Source organism: Heptranchias perlo, chromosome 31 (genome assembly GCF_035084215.1).
Source record: "Heptranchias perlo isolate sHepPer1 chromosome 31, sHepPer1.hap1, whole genome shotgun sequence".
In the NCBI taxonomy this organism is placed as follows: Eukaryota; Metazoa; Chordata; class Chondrichthyes; order Hexanchiformes; family Hexanchidae; genus Heptranchias; species Heptranchias perlo.
In genome coordinates this window covers 30,115,975-30,137,236 of record NC_090355.1, presented here as the reverse complement: position 1 = coordinate 30,137,236, position 21,262 = coordinate 30,115,975, and the positions used below count along the sequence as shown (strand labels likewise).

General features: G+C 45.0%; 1 protein-coding gene across 1 annotated transcript in view; it reads right to left on the bottom strand.

Annotated features, from left to right (window-relative positions):
• Positions 1 to 21,262, bottom strand: part of LOC137300648 (dynamin-1) — a 185,596-nt gene that overhangs the window by 107,003 nt on the left and 57,331 nt on the right. The window contains exons 2-9 of the mRNA XM_067969871.1: positions 20,521 to 20,594; positions 9,770 to 9,919; positions 8,596 to 8,799; positions 6,422 to 6,520; positions 4,482 to 4,642; positions 3,851 to 3,993; positions 2,732 to 2,867; positions 629 to 696 (exon numbers count right to left, since the gene is read on the bottom strand). Coding sequence (XP_067825972.1) covers positions 629 to 696; positions 2,732 to 2,867; positions 3,851 to 3,993; positions 4,482 to 4,642; positions 6,422 to 6,520; positions 8,596 to 8,799; positions 9,770 to 9,919; positions 20,521 to 20,594 — 1,035 coding nt within the window. The remainder of the gene's footprint in view (positions 1 to 628; positions 697 to 2,731; positions 2,868 to 3,850; positions 3,994 to 4,481; positions 4,643 to 6,421; positions 6,521 to 8,595; positions 8,800 to 9,769; positions 9,920 to 20,520; positions 20,595 to 21,262) is intronic.

Genomic DNA, 21,262 nt, shown 5'->3' with positions numbered 1-21,262 from the left:
TTCTCAGTTACAGTCCAATTAAACGCTCCTGATCTTGAGCGGGGCATAAAGGAGGAGGGGCAAGCGGAAAATCAAATGATGGGTCCTGGTGATTTCTCCATATGTGTTAGTCTAATCTCAGTCTTCTCCTCATGCAGCTGTGCCAAGTGGATGCCAGACACGTCCCCCAAAGGACGGAGGAAACAAGAGGAGGAGGGGGTGGGGGGAAAAGTAATCGGAGGGACAGTCACCTCAGGGTGATTTTCCGTCCTCCTAGTAGGGGTTTCAAAAACGGCAAATGACTAGGAGGCTTAGTCTAGTCGCCCGGCAACCCGGCCAAGAAGGGTGCACAGAACAGGGAGAGACCAAGAAACATTAAGCAAATACGGAGTCAATTCAGGCCTTTCTTTCTCAAACCGCCTAACATTTCAATCCAATACCAAATTTGGGAGATACTCAAGATCAACACCCCTCTGCCCCTTGTTTGGGAGGGGTGGGGTGGGGGGAGGGGGGTAAAGACAGAGATATCTTGTTGGGTGAGAAAGGAAAGGCAGAAATATCCTGGTTGGCGGGGGTGGGGGGGCGCAATAAAAATTAGAAATACTTGAAAGTAAATTCATTTCAGTCTCAAAGTTCTACAGATACATGCCTGATTCCATGGATGTTCTTGATGGCGTAACTAATCTCTCGTCGCAGCTCCTTCTCATCAAACTCCATCTGTCACAGAAGAAAATAACATGAGGAGACTCTTAATGGGGCCATCCATATGGCAAGCAAGAACCCCGTCTCCAACTGTAACTACAATCTCCCCCAGAAGACGATACCCACAATACTGTTTTGTAAAAACATTATTCTCCTCAGTACTCCTTTCTCCGTGTATGCAATAAGGATCATCTCATTTATCAACCAGCCTCTCATCATGGGGCATGAGTGACACCTCAACACCAAGAGAAACTTTAGGAATTTTGTTCAAGTTTTTATTTTTTGGTTGATACCCACAGACCCAACATGACACCCTCCCCCCCCGGTTACAGTGGTCCCACATTGTGATCCTTCTTATTGCACACATGGGGAGTAGAAGAAGAAACATCAAACTTGCATTTATACAGTGCCTTACACAACCTCAGGATGTCCCAAAGCACTTTACAGCCAATGAAGTACTTTTGAAGTGTAGTCACTGTTGTAATGTAGGAAACGCAGCAACCAATTTGCTCACAGCAAGGTCCCACAAAAAGCAATGAAAAAAATGACCGGACAATCTGTTTTTTAAGTGATATTGGTTGAGGGATAAATATTGGCCAGGACACGGGGAGAACTCCCCTGCTCCTCTTTGAAGTAGTGCAGTGGGATCTTCTACGTCCACCCGAGAGGGCAGATGGGGCCTTGGTTTAATGTCTGATCCGAAAGAAGAGTGAACAATGGTTTGATGAAACATTTATTTGTTGAGAGGGTCAGGGAATGGAGAGACTGCTGATTGACTCAACTGAGCTGGACTATTGTCAGTAAAATCATAGGCTAAAAAGAACTGTATGAGTACGTAGCAGAATGGGATTGAAGGAGAAGTTCAGAATGAGTTGGGTGAAATACTTTATAGGAGATGTTTGTTCAAAGGATCCAAGGAGTAAAGGATATGTCAGCATTGGAAAACCACCAGACAGTATTCAATAATGGAGGTGCAAAGATAGATTTTCCAAAGTTTGCTCAACTATCATTTGAGCTAAATGGGACTTTTGCAGAACTTTCCCCTAGGATGTTAAGTAAATGGGGCAGAGTGCATACAAGGATAGATTGTAGATGGTCTACAGCATGGGTGAGCATGGTGGACTGAATGGTCTTTTTGTTCCACTGTATGATTTTTGGTGAATGGAAAAGTGTAGATTTTTATATTTCAGCCACTGGTGGACCCCTACACTCGGGGTGGGTGGGGTGGGGGGGGGGGGGGAGGGGGAAGCCTGTCATTTCTACAAAAGCTTCAGCAACTGTTATCTAGGACCATTTTCCTGGCATTTCCCTTTAAAGGTATCTGAAATATAGCACAAATTATGGGCAGATTTGTGCTATGGAGTCATGGAACTGGGTGAAATTGGCCCAAACTAACTTCATCTGATATCTTTACACCAACAGAAAGACTTCCATTCCATCAGTACTAACCCACCTCTCACCACTGGGTTCAAATGAAGCCCAGACTGATGGGATGTAAGTCTTGGTGGTGGTGTGACCCACTGTGCTACCTCATCCATAAGGGTGGGTACGAGAGAATCTCACCTGTACACGGCATATGGACCTGTCTGGTGAAACTAGTAACACAGCAGAAGCATTAAATAAACCCAACAAGAAAATAAACAATGACACTTTTTGCTTGTAGTTTTAGAATCATAGAATCTTACAGCACAGAAGGAGGTCATTTGACCCATTGTGCCTGTGCTAAAGTGCTAATTGTTGCAGTATTAATGACTTATCAGTATGATGTTTACTGGGTCAAAGCCAGAGCAGTTGTTGCTGCTCCAACCCCACCACTTTAACTGATGGACCCTGTGCATCTAGCAGCACCACACTGCGGCCTCACTGTACACCTCGACCAGTGAAAGTGGCAACGCATTTACCTCATCGACCCAGAGTATTATCCGCAGGGTTCAAAACCGTTACTTAACATCAGTACCACATGGAAGCAGCAGGGATTCAGTTTGAAATTAGTGGCAGTCAAACTGCTGCAGATCAACCATTTCCAAGGAGGTGCCAAGTCTCCAGTTACCTTGACAAGTTCAAAGGGAAACCTCTCGTGGAAGATCCGGTTTATTCTCGCACCGCCCGACAGCTCGTACGTGTCGATCTGATCTCCCGATCCTTCAATGCGCTTCTCGAAATCAACCGCAAACTGCTGAACCATCCTGTCAAAGAACAAAAAGTTTAGATCAACACATAGGAACAGCAGTAGGCCATTCATCCCCTCGAGCCTGCTCCATCATTCAATTAGATCATGGCTGATCTGTATCTCAACTCCATTTTCCTGCCTTAGCTCCATATCCCTGGATAACTCTACCCAACTAAAATCTATCGATCTCAGTCTTGAAAGCTTCAATTTTCCCCCAATATCCACAGCCTTTTGTGGGGAACGAGTTTTCCAGATTTCCACTACCCTTTGTACGAAAAAGTGCTTCCCAATTTCACTCCTAAATGGCTGCGCCCTAATTTTTAAAGATTATGTCTCCTCGTTCTTGATTTCCCCCACCAAAAAGGAAATAGTTTCCCTGTATCTACCCTATCAAATCCTTTTAATGTTTTAAACACCTCGATCAGATCACCGCTCAATCTTCTAAACTCAAGGGAATACATGCTAAGTTTATACAAGATAGTACACAGCGAGCATGGGCAAAACAATGTGATTTGAAGCAGGACCCCAGGCTCCCCTGCCTGATAAGGGCTCAACAACATTTTGCATTTATATAGCACCTTTAACATGGGAAAACGTCCCAAGGTAATAAGACAAAAATTGACACTGAGCCAAAGAAGGAGATATTAGAGCAGGTGACTAAAAGCTTGGTCAAAGAGGTATGTTTTAAGGAGGGTCTTAAAGCAGGAGTGAGAGGTGGAGAGGTTTAGGGAGGGAATTCCAGAGCTTAGGGCCTAGACGACCGAAGGCACGGCCGCCAATGGTGAGGCGAAGGGAGTGGGGGATGCACGAGTCCAGAGTTGGAGGAACGCAGAGATCTTGGAGGGTTGCAGGGCTGGAAGAGGTTACAGAGATAGGGAGGGGGCGAGGCCGTGGAAGGATTTGAACGTGAGGATGATTTAAAAAAGGACATTCAAAAAAAAATCTTCTATGAATGAATCTCCAGCATTGGCAACGATGCATTATGTGAGCAGTACTCACTGGAGCAAGGCTTTGGTTTTCCTGGATGGATCATCAGGTCGGAAGTTCTTGTATTCATCCACCTCTTTCTCAATGGAGAGCAGCTGGCTTTGTAGCTTGTTGCGGAGGGCGGGCAGTGTGTCCCTGATATGGTTTGTCAATTGCTGTTAAAAGGGAGAGCGATAAGGGAAATAATGGGTACCAACCAACATTGAGAACAGGCCTAACAGGATTTGTGCTAACGCCTGTGGCAGCCCAGTCTGACATTATCTACTGATTTTATTCAAAATTAGGTCCCACACTACAGTTGCCAACACTGGTTAGACGTATTCCTGGAGGGTTCATCATATCTCCTCCAGCCTCCAATCCCCGGCCAGTTAAACTGCCTCTCCCATTTACAATATTTTCATAACTTTTAAATTAAAGTGTACAAAGAAATTGAAAGAAAACAATTTTTTATAATGCCACTTATTATTTTTCTCCAGGGTTGCTTGCAGCAGTGTCCATGAGATCAATTTTTAATTGCTGGAGACTCCAGGATAATCCTGGAGGGTTGGCAACCCCCTACACTCCCCTGTGCCCACCAAGAGGGCACAGCAGGCTGACTCTGCATGGGCCTCTGGAGTTGTCAAGTAAATGAGGCTGGCATTACCTGGTTGAGGACCTTCTGCAGGTAAGGTGTCCCCATGCGATCAGCCATGTGCCGGTAAGCTGGGTGCGAAAGGAAGAATTTTCTCTCAGCAGCCAGGGCCGCTTGTATGTCCTTTCTCCCATCGATGTCCTTCTGACTTCTGTTCACGACACCGATGTAACCTAAAAATGGACAGGAGGGCAGGAAGTCAAGGCCAGGCCAGTCTCGTCCCTACTTGCTTTCTGCTGTCTTCCTTTCGTAGAGCGAGCCTTTAGTTTAGTGGTAATGTTCCTGCCTCAGAGTCACAAGATACAGGGTTCAAAACTCACTCTCGACAGTCCTGGCGAGTGGAGACCAAAACTCCAACTCTGAATTCTGGGTTGACTTCCAGTGGAATACTCACATCTGGTGTGTGTGTGTGTGTGTGTGTGTGCGTGGCCCCAACCCCCCACCATGGTATGGGTTGTGGGAGCCCTCCCAAAGTATAGGGCTAACCACCTTATCGGCTGATCATGGCCATGGGAGGATTGTTCACATCACAGACTGTTAATCAGCTTGTGAGTTCTTCTCCAGGGGAAGATACAACAACCGTCTTCCTGAATCAATTATAGTCCGTGACCAGAGGAGACGGATGAACTTCTGCCAATGAGTCTCTGTAAGTGGCTGCTAAACAGGGCATGAGAGCAGATCAAGGATGGCTTTCTCACAGATATTTCCTTACTTTCTGGAGAATGGCTTTTGCTCCACAGCAGCATAGAAATTAGCAACCCAGTGTTTGAGGAAGAGCCACAGACCTGAATCCATTTTATAATTTGGTACAATGGTGTGCCAAGGCATTGCACCATTACCAGAGGGTAATCTAGAACCAATGCTGATGTTTTGGCGGACCTGCTATACTTTGGTCTCCTGGCCTCCCATTCCCAGCCCGAAGGCTGTAGAGTTTGGCCAGTAGGATGTGATTCAGCTACACTCCCTCTCCACCACCACATGTCCAGTGTTTTTATCTCAGCCCGTTCCCCCGGGGAAATGTCTAGCCTCCACTTTGCGACTTCACCAGGTGCCATGTTTGAAATCGGAAGGAAAAGATTGAAGGAACTCTCAACGCAGAGATGTGTTTAATGAACCCATGGAGCAAGGACCATGCTCAGGATTGCTGCGCTCAACAAAAAGTGGGGGCCCTCAAGAAGTGTCTCTACACGACACACCAGCAGACCTGCTGTATAAATTCTAACTTTCGGTTTTCACTTCAGTGAATAATGCCGACCAAGTCTTGCCATTTCTGACATGTTTACATTTCTACAGTCCTCTGAGCATAAACGCTGACATATGATGTGTATTTGCTGCATTTGATTATGACAAGTTAGAAATTGCAAATAGGACTGCAAATTGTTTTTAATGAGAGGCTGCTCCAGCAAGCTTGGGTAATTTTGGCAGATGCGTCATATGTTGTGTTAAAACACAATTTACAGCTAACTTGGGCCTAAAGATGCTGAAGCATCTGACAGAGACAGAGACTGGAGGGATTAATTCAGGCAAGAGAAAAATACTCAGTAGTGTTGGATTACAATCAACAATTTTTCATTTGGTAATTCCTGCCCTGCACCCCCCCAATTCCTTTAGGTCTCATTGTGTCATGTGCTCTAACTTGAGAAAAGAGAGAGAGAGAACAGAGCAAGCCAGCCGGGAGTGGGATAAATAGATAGATATAGAGGCAGGTGTGAGAGAGACACACACAGACAGTGAGACAGACCCAGTGAGACAAAGAGAGTTAGAAAGAACAAAGGAGGAACAGTAAAGAGAAAAATGGAAGGACCAAGACGAGCAGAGAGAGCAAACAGCATAGTTGTTCTCTCGCACAGGTTTAATACATTTCTGCAAGCACTCAAATCAGAACACAAAATTGGGGGGGGGGGAAGGGCGGGGTGGAGATTTAAAACAAAATAAATTCTCGTAGCATTCACCTCGTCTAAGGGGTAACAGCTTGTTTTCCAAGATTTCACGAGCGTCTGTTCCTTCGTCCATCAGGTCCAGCTTTGTGATGACTCCGATTGTACGCAAGCCTGGAGTAGAAAGAACAGTTTTCAGTCAGAAAGCACATCCCAGGCAGGTGGAACCACAGGACGTGGCCCCGTAGAGTAACCCCACCCACCCCCTCACCACGTGCACAGGCCCTTACTTCCGTCGCACCATCACGGGGAGGTGGCACTCGAGGGCCAGGTACTTTCATGGTGGGAAGGAGGAGGGAAATTATTAGCTACTCCTGTCCACCTCCAAGTGGCCACGTTATGGACTGACACTTACAAAGGCCTCAAAAAGGTGGTCTCCGGCCTGTTTTCTGGGCTGGGAAAGCAAGTGATGCAGGGTGACTTAGAAAAATCTCAAAGAAATACACCCGATATGGGCCCCAATCTCATCAAGGATAGCACTGGATCCATTTGACTGCATCCCCGTGTGACGCAAAGATTAACACATCAATGCAAATATATTTAAGGTGCATCTTAGCTACTAGCTGGTTGAAAGTGTACATTTGGGACATTTTATTTCATAACACTTCACCAAACCATATCTTAAAGGGGCAACGTTCTACGGCAGCAGCAGAGGTGCTACAATTGGCCTCGTTGCCAAGGGAAAAATATCAGCCAGCACTCCCATTCCTTGTCACTATCCAGCAATCCCTCATGGAAGGTCTGGACAATGGGCGAGGGCAGGGTTGGGATCAGCTATGATGTCCCTCCATGATTAAATGGTCAGTCGACACTCACACAGTCGAGGTCCATCCAGGAAGTGTGAGCTAGCGGAGTGTTACTGTGGATCTGTGCCCCCGGCAGGAGAGAACTCGAGAAAACAGGAGGAGGAACTGTCTCATCACTTGGACAGACTCAGTCCTTGGACGAGCCTGCTCTGAAATCTCTGCCCTGGAGCTGGCATGTCAGGAGCACATCAAGAACTGCGCCTGCTACAACACAAATTTATTCCAATGTTGCTTCTTTCTTAAATGTTTAGATCTATTCTACTGCTTGTGTACATGTGCCATCCTGCAGCACAAAAACTGCCCACAGTTTGGGCATCACATTGTGTACTTCACCCAGAGGGCAAACGTAGAGCTGATGTGGAAGTGGAATTGTCACCCGAGGATGCTCCTCTGGGGTCACAGTTCAGACGCACTGTAGGCAGCAGAGTAGAGGGAGCCTTACCCTGAATCTAACCTAGGGTATATCCACCTGGCATTGCATGATGCCAACTGTGCCCAACAGTAGGGAGAAAAAAAAAACTCAATTTCCACCACAAACGCTCAAAGATAAATTATTCCATTTTTTTCAGTGATAAATTGCAGATGATGTGTAGTTAACAATATTCCAATACCAACTAAGGCTGCTTATTTCAGTGATTTGCCCAATTTTGTGCCACTGTGATTCCTATAACACCATAAATCTACAGACAACTTAGAACCAGCGAATGCAGTAAAGCCAACTTATTTCTGAAGTTGCTTTTGGCAAACAAGAAAAGAAAACTGCCCAATTACTAATTTGCAATCAGTGAATCCAGTGACACAAACTGCAACACGCATTTATGAAACAGCTCATATGTGTTGGGTGCGCTGTTCATTAGGCCATCTCCTGCAACCATCTGTTCCTCGCTCACACACCACACTCTGTACTCCTTCCTCTCAGTCCCATAATCTGGAATAAATACGTCCACAAAGCCAAGGGATGCATCGCAAAAAACACGGACTGGAGCTAATCCAAAAATCAAGCACGGAGCCATGTCCAAAAACACAGACCGAAGGTAAGTCTTAACGTGAAATGGAATAATCTCACAAAAACGTGAACTGGAATAATTTCCCAAATACATGAAATGAATAATCTCCAAACAAAAACGTGAAATGGAATCATCTCCAAAAAATCGTGAATGGAGCCATCCCTGAATCCAGGACTGCATGCAACTCAAGACTGCAGCTATACTAAAAAAAACATTCCCCCAAATACATGCAGGAGCCATCTACCCGCACATCTTGCAGATGTATCAAAGGTGAGGACTGTGTCCAGGCCCAACGAGTGGGAATGGAGGAGTACAACAAATTTTGCAGAGCTAATTTCTGAACAGAAAAGGGTTGTAACAAAAAGATGGCGAGTACCTTGAGGGTCGACTTCTTTGGCTATTTTCAGGGCATCGGAGTTAGCCAGGTCAGTGTTGGCGGGGGACACTGCTAAGACCAGACAGTTTTCCTTGGTGACGAACTGCATAAGCATTTCTCTGATCTGGAACTCGATGTCCACAGGCTGGTCACCTACTGCAATCTTGGTCATTCCCGGGAGGTCAATCAACGTCAAGTTAAGGACTGTAGAGAGAGCAGACAACTTGGCTTAGTTTGTATCTTTATGATGTCTTGATTTTTAGAATTTTGCTAGCATTCTACTCAAGTGATTTAGCTGAAACTTGATAAGCCTGGCTGCAACGTGGCCCATTTATGCTTTGGTTAAAACATTAAGAGAAAGATAACAAAACGTTAGACGAGATTGCACCAATTAAATTTAACACCATAACTAACTCTCTTCGCTATTTCCCCACTTAGACGCATGAAGCTTGGTTAGAAATGATTTCAGGAAATAAAGATCAGCTCTGCAGTGTTGAAAAATAGATGAATAAATTTTATCCAAGTTTTGAGATGAGTCCGTCACATTTCAGATGTCACATTTTGTCACACGTGTAAATTTCTGTGTTTGGAAAAAAAAAAGACGAAGAAAGCCAATCATGTCAAAACTTGCATCGCAACAGAAACATTCTCTAACTGACCTCAGGATGTCCCTAAAAGACAATTCACCTCTAACTGACCTCAGGCTGTTACAGCAATTAGATCCTGTGGCCTTGAAGGTCACTCACATTACACACAAGCCCTTAGCAACAGAATACTACATGGTGTGTAATATGGTATCAAACTCCTGTCATTATAAAATAAACGCATTATCCCATTTACCATAAGCAACGGCACAGGGATCCACTAGATTATCACAGAGTCATAGAATCTTACAGCACAGAAGGAGGCCATTCGGCCCATCGTGCCTGTGCCGGCTCTTTGAAAGAGCTATCCAATTAATCTCACTCCCCCAACACCCCCCCCTCCCCCCAATATCACACTGAGTGTGGTGCATTTAACAACTGAGCCATGGGGGCACCTTTAAAACATCTCGGATTGTGTGGCATCTCGGTAAAACACACCTTCCTTGTTTAAGCCTTCTGGAAACAGGTTTACCTTTTAATCTCACGATCTCCACAGCAGGAGATCATTCCTTCTGCATCACTACACCTACCATTTGGCGAATAGACTCGCAAATTGATTGGGATAGACGAGATCCCCTTGTTGCTGCCTGTCACCCGGTCGGTCTCCTGCTCGATTTCCTGGCGCACTTCGTCAAAGTCTGTGAACTTCTTCCCTTTGCAATGTAAAAACTCTGCATATTCTAACAGATGGACAGAACAAAATAAAGCATAAGATACGAACCGAAAAAAAAGAGACAGAACAGTCTTAGCCAGAAGATCTGGTGTTTCCTTTTCGTTTCACCGAAACTTTCCCCACTAATCTTGCAACTCCCACTCCCCCCACCACCCCCCCCTCCCACTCCCTCCCAAAAGTGCTTAATTCCTTGCTGAGGCAGAGGCCCACAAACCCACACAGGCCTCCACATCCTTTCCCAATGCCCATTCTTCATGCAGTGAGCGTCAGCAGGGTATTCGACAATTGGGGGCAGGGTGAGGCCAGCCTCACAACCAAGCATGAAGCAACGTTTTACTATGTAAAAAGGCGCTATATAAATGCACGTTGATGATGTTGTTGTTGCTGATGCTGTCCTCACCCTTTGCCTGCGCACTTTCCAACAGGGGTTCCTGTGCAGCGCTTGAAGGCACCCTGGCCGATTTTCCACTCTAAGCCAGGAGTGCTGAGGACAATGGTAGAGCTCGTACTGCCATCCAGGCAGGAATCCACATGGGTCCGCCATGGGACAATATGGCTTAGCTTTACCCTGTCTAAATCAGCTGAGCCATCCGCTCTTACGGTTTGAACAAAATCCTACATCATATAAAAATCTAATGATATTTTTACGTAATTTTACACATGATATATCAGGAAAAACTGAACAGGCAGGGGCTCTTTTTCTCTAGAAAAGGCAGGGGGTGGGGAGTGGGCTGATTGAGGTCTTTAAGATTATGAAAGGGTAGACGTAGAGAAGATGTTTCCATTTGTGAGATAGTCCAAAAGTAGAGGCCATAAATATAAAATAGTCACCAATAAATCCAATAGGGAATTCAGGTGAAACTTCTTTGCCCAGAGAGTGGTGAGAATGTGGAACTCGCTACCACAAGGAGTAGTTGAGGCAAATAGCATAGATGTATTTAAGGGGAAGCTGGATAAACACATGAGAGAGAAAGCAATAGAAGGTTATGCTGATAGGGTTAGATAAAGTAGAGTGGGAGGAGCTTCGTGTGCAGCATAAACACCGGCATGGACCAGTTGGGCCGAATGGCCTATTTCTATGCTGTAAATTCTGTGTGATATAAATAGAATGCAAGTCAGTGGGTTTGGGCTATAAGAGCTGTGCAACAAGAATCTAAACACCAGCATGTTCTCCCGAGTTTAAGAGAGCAGCTTCTACTCCAATTTGTAAGTGAAGTACTGAACTCAAGAATCAGAAAGACTTGGTCCTGTGCTGCTGTTGGTGCAGCTACCCTGGGTCAGATACAGTGATAATGGGCCCAACCCTTCCACATCTGAAGGTGTAGCACGAGTTGCTATGGAAATGGGAGTCAGGCTTCTTGGCCTTGTGGAAGCCACAATGGGAGAAAAGCAGGGGTCAGTGAAAAGACTAGAGAGGGTAACATGTCCTCATTTGAAAAAAAAATTGCAACCAAGCAACGATGCCCCAATTTTTGTACATCCTTAATTCCTAGAATTTATCCTGGAACTATATCCTGCTCTTGGTTTCCAGTCATAACTGACTCACAGCTCAGTCACTGATGAATTATGGACAAGACTTTCCACATCACTGCTCCCCAGACTGTGCTTTTCTGCGTATTAAAATAAATGGGCGGAAAATAGTGAACTGGAGAGCGCTTTTACTGTAATTGGCACCTAACCAATGTTTTGTACAAATGTATTATTTCTTTATTCTTGTACTCTGTGTCCCTCTTTATAAAATACAAAATACTGTTGGATTTTTTTTTTTAAATGGGTTTTTCTACTTTTAGGGAATTATATTTTTGACACCCTCGCCTCCAGGTCTCTCTACTCATCTACTCCTTTCAGTATCTTTCCATTGAGTTTACACTTCCATTTGTTGTTTTATTTTCCCCCCCAAAGTGCATTACCTCAGATTTAAGCCTTTAAAACCTACCTCTTTGGCCAAGCTTTTGGTCACCTGTCCTAATGCCACCTTCTTTGGCTCAGTGTCAATTTTTGTCCGATTACACTCCTGTGAAGCGCCTTGGGACGTTTTACTACATTAAAAAGGTTCTATATAAATACGAGTTGTTGCTGTTAAATTGTATCTGCCACCTGTCTGCCCACACCACTAGCTCATGTCTTCCTAAACTCATTTACAATCCTTGTTGTTTGCCAAACCCTCTCCTCTTGTGCCATCAGCAAATTTCAAGATTGTGCTCCCTATACCCATGTTTAAATCATCTATATACACCATGGACAAAAGTGGATCCAGCACTGACCCCTGGGGTACACCTCTTCCAACCTTTCTCCAATCAGAGCAACACCAACTTGCCTTTACTCCGTTACCTGTCCATCAACAAAGCATCTCTCCACGCAGTTATAGTCCCTCTTACACCACACGCACAAACAAGCACGAACAATACTTTTGGAAATACCAGGAGAAACGGAGCAAGGGTCCCCTTGCAAGGGCTGCAAACGGCAAATTTAGGGCAGATGCCACGTGGAGGAAGTTCAACAGAAGGGAGTTCAACAACAGGAACAGTTTACGAGGAAGAGTGGTTGAGGCCAGGCTCATTTAAGAAACAACCAGATTCTGTAATGGGGAAGACAGAAGGATGAGATCAAAATGGACTGAAGGGCTTTCTTCATTCAAACCCGATCTTAAAATCAGTACGGTTTTCATTTGAGCGTGCATTTATGAAAAATTATAAGCAAATAGGCAGAAGGTGATGGGCTTAATCCTGTCCATTGTGCTTTGGCTCCCACATAAATCAGAAACAATGCAGAATCAGAATGTTTATGCTGCAAGCATCCCTTTCAAATAGATAAACTCTCACAGTTTGCAGAGACATCCAAACCCAATTACAGCCTTGCGTCTCAAGCCTGGCCTTCTTTAAGCCTACACCTCGCATGTCTCCTGATCGATCAGAGAGAGGGTGGAGGATTGCTGTTGCTTTAGTTCTCAGCTCCAGTTTTGCAGGTTAGTTCTCCAAGTCCACTGCATCACACACGGCAAAGCTCACAATTGACTTGAAAGCTATATGATTCAATATATAAAAACAACAGCATGGGATTTTAAGACTGAGGGGTGACCTGATAGAGGTCTTTAAGATTATGAAGGGGTTTGATAGAGTAGACGTAGAGAAGATGTTTCCACTTGCAGGGGAGACCAGAACTAGGGGCCATAAATATAAGATAGTCACTAATAAATCCAATAAGGAATTCAGGAGGAACTTCTTTACTCAGAGAGTGGAACTCACTACCACATGGAGTAGTTGAGGCGAATAGTATAGATGTATTTAAGCAGAACCTAGATAAACACATGAGGGAGAAGGGAATAGAAGGATATACTGATAGGGGTAGATGAAGTAGGGAGGGAGGAGGCTCGTGTGGAGCTTAAACACCGGCATAGACCTGTTGGGCCGAATGGCCTGTTTCTCTGCTGTACATTCTATGTAATTCTATTTAAAGGCCTCTTTTTTTCACAAATGAGAAAATAATGCTGGTCTAATCATTTGATGTAAATGTTTCCATGGTAACAGAAAAGGGTCCAGATTCGACAGCACCTCCGAAACCCGCGACCTCTACCACCTAGAAGGACAAGGGCAGCAAGCACATGGGAACAACACCACCTGCACGTTCCCCTCCAAGTCACACACCATCCCGACTTGGAAATATGTCGCCGTTCCTTCATCGTCGCTGGGTCAAAATCCTGGAACTCCCTTCCTAACAGCACTGTGGGAGAACCTTCACCACACGGACTGCAGCGGTTCAAGAAGGCGGCTCACCGCCACCTTCTCAAGGGCAATTAGGGATGGGCAATAAATGCTGGCCTCACCAGCAGCACGCACACATCCCATGAACGGATTAAAAAAAAAGCAAAAGGCACAAGACATTGAGAGGGTGAAAGGCAACACTCTCTTAACGTAACAAAAAAAGGACGTGTGTGTTTGCCAGGACAGGTTCACACTCACAATTCTCTGTATACCGAGTTCCTGATTTCAGTCTCACTGCCACGGGAAGGCATTAAGCACAGGGAGGGAGTGGGAATATAAATAAATCAGAGCACAAACATAGTGTCTGGAGTCTGGTAAGGTAATGGGAACTGCACTCGAGCAAGAGTCAACACCTTCAGGGCAGGAAAACCGGGAAGGAAAAAAATTCTTCATGTCCGTAATCCATCCAGTGATTCATGGTTCACCCTGAAGCCCGCCCACTCTCAGGTTAGTGTGTAACGCACGACTGCTCCGAACTCTAGCAGCTGGCAGGGTTGCTGCTGAAAGTTTAGAGGAGCAGGCACAAGGCCAGGGGGCAGGGGGGAGCTTGGGCAGCTTGTGGTTCCAGTGATGTGGAACGCGACAAGTAATACCAGACTTCAGGGAAAAAAAACAGAAAACGTGACTAATGGATTTGTGTAATTAGGGCCCAGTGCACAGGGCCAACTTTAAAGCCCTGAAGGCAGACCGTGAAAAAAAATAATAAAACAACTTGAAACACAAGCAGAGGTGTCGCAGTGAACAGCTGGGCCCCAACGTACTGAGTCTAGGGATAAAACACGGCTTAACTTCCCACTCCGAGGTCCCATAGGAGATGTCAAGAATGAGAAAAGGCCACTCTGCCCATTCATCTTGTAACCCAACTCTCCCATTCAGCCTCACCCTGAATGTCCAAAACATTTGTGACTCTGTTAAAGGAAGAAATTGTATCTGCATAGCAACTCATTGCATCTCAGGGAAAAACAAACACAGGATGCAATGAAATATTTCGAAGTGCAGTCACTGCGTTTTGCTGGCAAACGCAGCAGCCATTTTACACACAGCAAGGCCCCACAATCGGAAACGAGGCAAGTGACCAGTTCATTGAACCAGAGCATTGGCTCTTCAAACAGTACCACAGAGTCCTTAACATCCACCAGAACAAGCAGATGGGGTCTTTGTTTAATGTCTCATCTGAAAGGCAGCCCCTCTAAGAATGCAGCACTCCCACAGGAGCATCAGCTTAGATTACATTCTCTCATCCTGTGGTGCAGCTCGAACCCACAGCCTTCTGATCCAGGGGAAAGGAGTACTAACACCTGAGCCAAACTGATATCTACTACACCCCAACCACCATCGCTCTCCTTTCACTTGGCCTTGAGTAAAGAAAGAGGTTCTCCGCAGTATAGGTTTTAAAACTATTTCTCGCTCAATTATATTTATGTCCCATGGTCCTAAGTGCCCAACTTAATTTGACGTTATATCCTGATTTGCTCTAACCATACTAATTCATATTTTATGCAACTCAAATGAGGTTTTCTCTTCCTTAACTGCCTTCTCCCTATATTGTAGGTCTTAGCCATTTTGCCACAGTTGGAACAGGAACAGTAGCAAATGGAGGTGATGGGAAGGAAAGGGAAAAAAAATAAGTGATGGATACTTACTTGCCACTCCCAATTTGTGCAGCTTCCCCACATTTCAAGAGCAGTAATAGAAACCTGGAAAGGTTATCCATTTGGTCTTTGAGCCACAGCTTACACTGTGGCCACAGCCACACAGTGAGGAGGCACTCTCACTTCTGGATCAGAAGGCTGTGAGTACAAGTCCCACTCCATGGTCCTGAGCACATAATCCAGGCTGACACTACAGTGCAGTACTGAGGGAGTGCTACGCTGTCAGAAATGCCGTGTTTCGGATGAGACGTTAAACCGAGGCCCCACCTGCCCTCTTGGATGGACTTAAAAGATCCCATGGCACTATTCGAAATAGAGCAGGGGAGTGCTTCCCGGTATCCTGGCCAACATTTATCCCTCAACCAACACCTAAAACAGACGAGCTGGTCATCGATTTCATCGTTATTTGTGGGAGCTTGCTGCGCACAAATTGGCTGCCGCATTTCCCTAAATTACAACAGTGACTACACTTCAAAAGTACTTCATTGACTGTAAAGCGCTTTGGGGCACCCGGAGATCATGAAAGGCGCAATATAAATCCAAGTCCTACTTTTTATAGGTTATTGGACAGCAATCAAGAGCAGGGATCCTGGCAGAATGTCTTTCCCATTCCCACAGGTGCCGAGACATAATACAGCTCACTAACTACCACCCCAACTGAGATCAGCTACTTCAGCAAGGATCAAACCTGGGATCTTTCTGGTCAGTAGAAATGTTTACCCACCAGGGAGAGCTGAAAAGAAATGATCTTGCCAGTAGACTCCAGTCCTGTGTAGCTGAAACCCTAGCTGGTGCTTAAAAAAAAAAGTCAGCTAGGCACAATTATATAAAGGACTCATGGAAGACATAATATTGGTCTGGAAATAGAATCAACTACAGTACTTGTACCATCCTCTCCAGGTGTCTTTCCATTCAGGAGAAGAAAAATCACTGCTTTCTTCTGGACAGAGTATAGCCTTAGTTATCTCAAATCAATAAACAGAAAGAGGCGCACCATCTGGTGGACAACACAATCCCCAAAGCATCCTGGGAAATGGGTCAATCAGCAGCAGAATAAAATGGTAGAGAGTGTTCAGGAAGGAGTCTTCCAGAGGCCCAAGTTAAAAGGCCTACAGCACAGCTGTTCTGGGAGATAGAGTGCTCAGTTCTCCTCAGCACTGCAAGGCACAAAAGGATAGTGTCTTCACACTGGAAAAGGCCTCTCTGTTGTGTGTCTCAACGGCTAGTGTTTCTGCTGTGCAGGCAGTTTTATCACAGCTTTGCAGTCAACACTGAATGGGCATGGGGAAATTCTGCAGCTCAATATTAGTAATAATAATCTTTACACGTGAATATGAAATTAAGGGAGTGCCAAACCAGTCAGTCAGAGTTCAGCACTAAATTGGCGATCTGACATAGAGAGAGAAGCAAAATTGGCTAGTGTGGGAAATGGAAATATTACATGAAGTGGGGGGATTTGCCCTTGCGAGGCAGAGGTTAAGACGTATTGTTGGGGCCCAGTAGAGGGAGCTTTGTTCTGCATCTGGCCTGTAGTTTTCCAATATGGCTTCCAACATAAGAATGGGAGCTTAGTGTAGATGATCTGTGCCAAAATCAATACAAAAAAGGACCTTTTTATAATAAAACTGCACTTACAACTACGAAAAGTTTAATTTGCTGCAGAACTGCTTATTAAGAGTTCCTGTTGGCTCCGCGGCTCTTTAAGGAATTGTGCATTGGCTTTTTGTTCAAGCTGTGAATGCAATAAACAGACACGTACACACGACAGGATATAGAAGGAGCAACATCTCACCATGCTGAGGCTCCACAGAGAATCAATCACTACAATCAGCCATTCCCCTTAACCCTTTGAAGACCAAAAGACTTTCACCCCACCAGAAGTGTGTGTGGAGCCCATGTCTGTTCTGACTGTTACATCGATGCAGTCAGGGTTCCGGAGTTCATGAGTAAAGGCCTTGAGTGCTTCCAAAGTCTAGTTTAATTGGATAAAAATTGTTTTATAGGAACAGGAGCAGGCCATTCGGCCCCTTGAGCCTGTTCCGTCATTCAATTAGATGATGGCTTATCTGTATCTTAACTCCATCTAAGTCGACTTGGTTCCGTAACCCTTGCCTAACAAAAACCTATCAATCTCAGCTTTTTGGGGGACGAGAGTTCCAGATTTCCACTACCCTTTTTGTGAAGAAGTGCTCCCTGACATCACCCCTGAATGGCCTAGCTCTAATTTAAAGGTTATGCTCCGTTGTTGTGAACTCCCCACTAGTGGAAATAGTTTGTTCTACGTAGCCTACAAAATGCTTTAATGATGTTAAAGACCTCACATCCACATCCACACACTTTTCCAGATTCACTGCATAGAGAACAGGAGCAGAAACACCACCTGAGATCCTCCCCCCACCCTTAGTCCAGGAATGCAGAGACCAATTATAGCACTCCTATTGACTGACACCAGCTACCTCACACTGACCGCGGATCGACTTGGCAAATCTCCGGTGTCTGCGACACGGTACAGTGCCCAACGGTTATAGGGGGCGCATTGGCGCTAATGAGATTTGCTCGCTATACGTGTTGGACGATTTACATGACCACAAGGTATGGCAACCTTGGAAAGGATTTTAAAAATTCCTTCAGGAGAACTATTGGCATTGGTACTTTGCGTAGAAAAGGCACTCTCTGATTTAATCTGCATTGCTTGTGTGCTGTAGCTTTCTCCTCTCACAATGATTGCATAAGAACATAAGAAATAGGAGCAGGAGTAGGCCACACGGCCCCTCGAGCCTGCTCCGCCATTCAATAAGATCATGGCTGATCTTCGACCTCAACTCCACTTTCCTGCACTATCCCCATATTCCTTAGAGTCCAAAAATCTATTGATCTAATTCTTGAATATACTCCAACGACTGAGTATCCACAGCCCTCTGGGGTAGAGAATTCCAAAGATTCACAACCCTCTGAAGAAATTTTTTCTCCTGAATGGAGAAATGGTCCTAAATGGCCGACCCCTTATCTTGAGACTATGACCTCTAGTTCTAGACACTTTAGCCGGGGAAACAGCCTCTCAGCATTTACCCTGTCAAGCCCTCTAAGAATTTTCTACGTTTCAATGAGATCACCTCTCATTCTTCTGAACTCCAGAATATATAGGCCTATTTTACTCAATCTCTCCTCATAGGACAACCCTCTCATCCCAGGAATCAGTCTAGTGAACTTTCGTTGCACCCCCTCTAAGGCAAGTATATCCTTCCTTAGGTAAGGAGACCAAAACTGTATATAGTATTCCAGATGTGGTCTCATCAGAGCCCTATATAATTGCAGCAAGACCTCCTTACCCTTATACTCCAATCCCCTTGCAATAAAGGCTAAAACACCATTTGCATTCCTAATTGCTTGCTGTACCTGCATGTTAACTTTCTGTGATTCATGTACAAAGACACCCAAATCTCTCTGACTACCAAAATCTCTTAGTCTCCCACTTTTAAAAAATATTCTGCTTTTCTATTCTTCCTGCCAAAGTGGATAATTTCACATTTCCCCACATTATACTCCATCTGCAACCTTCTCACCCACTCATGTGACTTGTCTATATTTCTTTGCAGCCTCTGTGTCCTCCTCACTTTCCCACCTAGCTTTGTATCATCAGCAAACTTGGGTACATTACACTTGGTCCCCTCATCTAAGTCATTGATTATAGATTGTAAACAGCTGAGGCCCAAGCACTGATCCTTGCATAAGAACATCAGGGACAGTAACACCAGAGGAACTTGGACTTCACTCACGGGCGGGAGCAGATGACCAACAAATACCAAAGATAAAAATTGTCTATTATAAAAAGCTGGGTTGGATTAGCTGCACCTGAACTGCTCCGTCGGGTTACTGTCATGTAATTTACTTAGAACTACACCTTAATGAGGTGCGACTACCCACTGAACATCTGTTTCTGCCTGAAACAGCTGGTACGCTCAACACAAAAAAGTCTCCCTTTTGTACATTCCCTGCCCCCCCCTTTTACCTGGCTGCACTTGCTTAAAAGCTATTCATCTCTTCCAGTTCTGGCAAAGGTCATTGGCCTAAAACGTTAACTCTGTGTCTCTCTCCACAGATGCTGACTGACCTGCTGAGTGTTTCCAGCATTCTCCTTTTTTTATTTCAGATTTCCGGCATCCGCAGTATTTTGCTTTTTGTTATAACGGTAATGGAAATTGGTTAGCGCTATTTGCCCGATTGATACGTGGGTGGTTTAAACAGTGGGGACATTCATGAATTGAACGATCAGCAGAGCTTTAATACATTGGCCACTTTAGGTTTGTCCATGCGGCATACCATCCTCGGGCTGGAACGATGACCTGCTCGGGTGACCTGCTCGTGCCACCCTGTAAATGGCACTGGGAGGAGTCCCAAGAAGAGGGTATTTTAACACCCTCTATATGGAAGGGTTGTCTTATGAGGAAAGATTGAACAGGTTGGGTCTATACTCATTGGAGTTTAGAAGAATGAGAGGAGATCTTATTGAAACACACAAGATTCTGAGCGGACTCGATAGATGCTGAGAGGATGTTACCCCTCATGGGGGAATCTAAAACTAGGGGGCATAGTCTCAGAATAAGGGGTCGCCCATTTAAGACGGAAATGAGAAGGAATTTCTTCTCCCAGAGGGTCGTGAATCTTTGGAATTCTTTACCCCAAAAGCTGTAGAGGCTGAGTCATTGAATACATTCAAGGCTGAGTTAGACAAATTTTGATCAGCAAGGGAGTCAAAGGATATGGGGAAAGGGCGGGAAAGTGGAGTTGAGGTAAAAATCAGATCAGCCATGATCTCACTAAATGGCGGAGCAGGCTCGAAGGGCCAAATGGCCTACTCCTATCTTCTTATGGTCTAATGTAGCACATAGGATGTAAGGTATGGTGATGTAGTCACAGCAATGGGATGTCCCATAGAATGGTGGGACATGGGATTGAATCAATTCTCCTCATGCTTTGATATTACAGTCTCCGGTTTACCACAGTGGTCACTTAGCAAGGACCACCCTGCAGAGAGATTAAATCAGTGAAACCAGAGGGAGCCTCGCAGTGTGTGCAGGTGTTAGTGGACAGTTTCAGAACAACAGTGGGGGCATAGGAATGCAACACAGGCAATGAGACAAAAGGGAGAAACTACTTCACATGGGATGCAATACTCATCTCTCTTCACTCCATACCTGTCGGAGAGTTAATCAGCTGCAGAACGAGAGGTCGCCTGGTGACAATCCCAGATCCACGGGGAAGAAAGTCCCTGAAATAGAGAATTGGATCCATTTCACACAAAGTCACAGATGGGAAGAAAAATGCGACAAAAACAATCAAAACTGTAAAAGTTCTTGGGACTAACCCTGATCATTGACCACACCGGTTAGGATTTTTAGAATATCAATCCAGTTGATATGATTTCCACACAAAAGTTTCATTACGTTTAACGTTTTGTATGGATTATGTCTCTTACATAAAAGTTATTCTCTCTCTGAATTACACACCAACTATAATTAGAGAGCAATAGAAAAGCCTGCTTACAAGCCTCTGTCAATGTAACTCAACTCTGAAACCGGCCGTGAGGAAAGACATGACCCAGCGAGGCATCCCCAGATACCCAGGCCCCTCTGATTGACCCACACAGTGGGAAAGTAGCTGGTCCCCATTCTTGGCGCTTCCCCACTGCAATGCACAAGGTGAAGATAGAGATGGAGAAAGCACGGAGTGGGGGCAATTTTGATTTTGTGCAATAGTGCAAAACGGGCGATAGCGAATCGGCAGCCTGTTCTACATCTCTCCCGATTTTTATTTCCATTGACCTCAAGAGGTCAGAACCGCCATTTTATTCCACTTGCAAGTAAGATCTTCATAGCCCACCATATCTGTATGCGTCTCAGCCGCTGGTCAGGAGACGGACTTAGATGTTATGCTGCA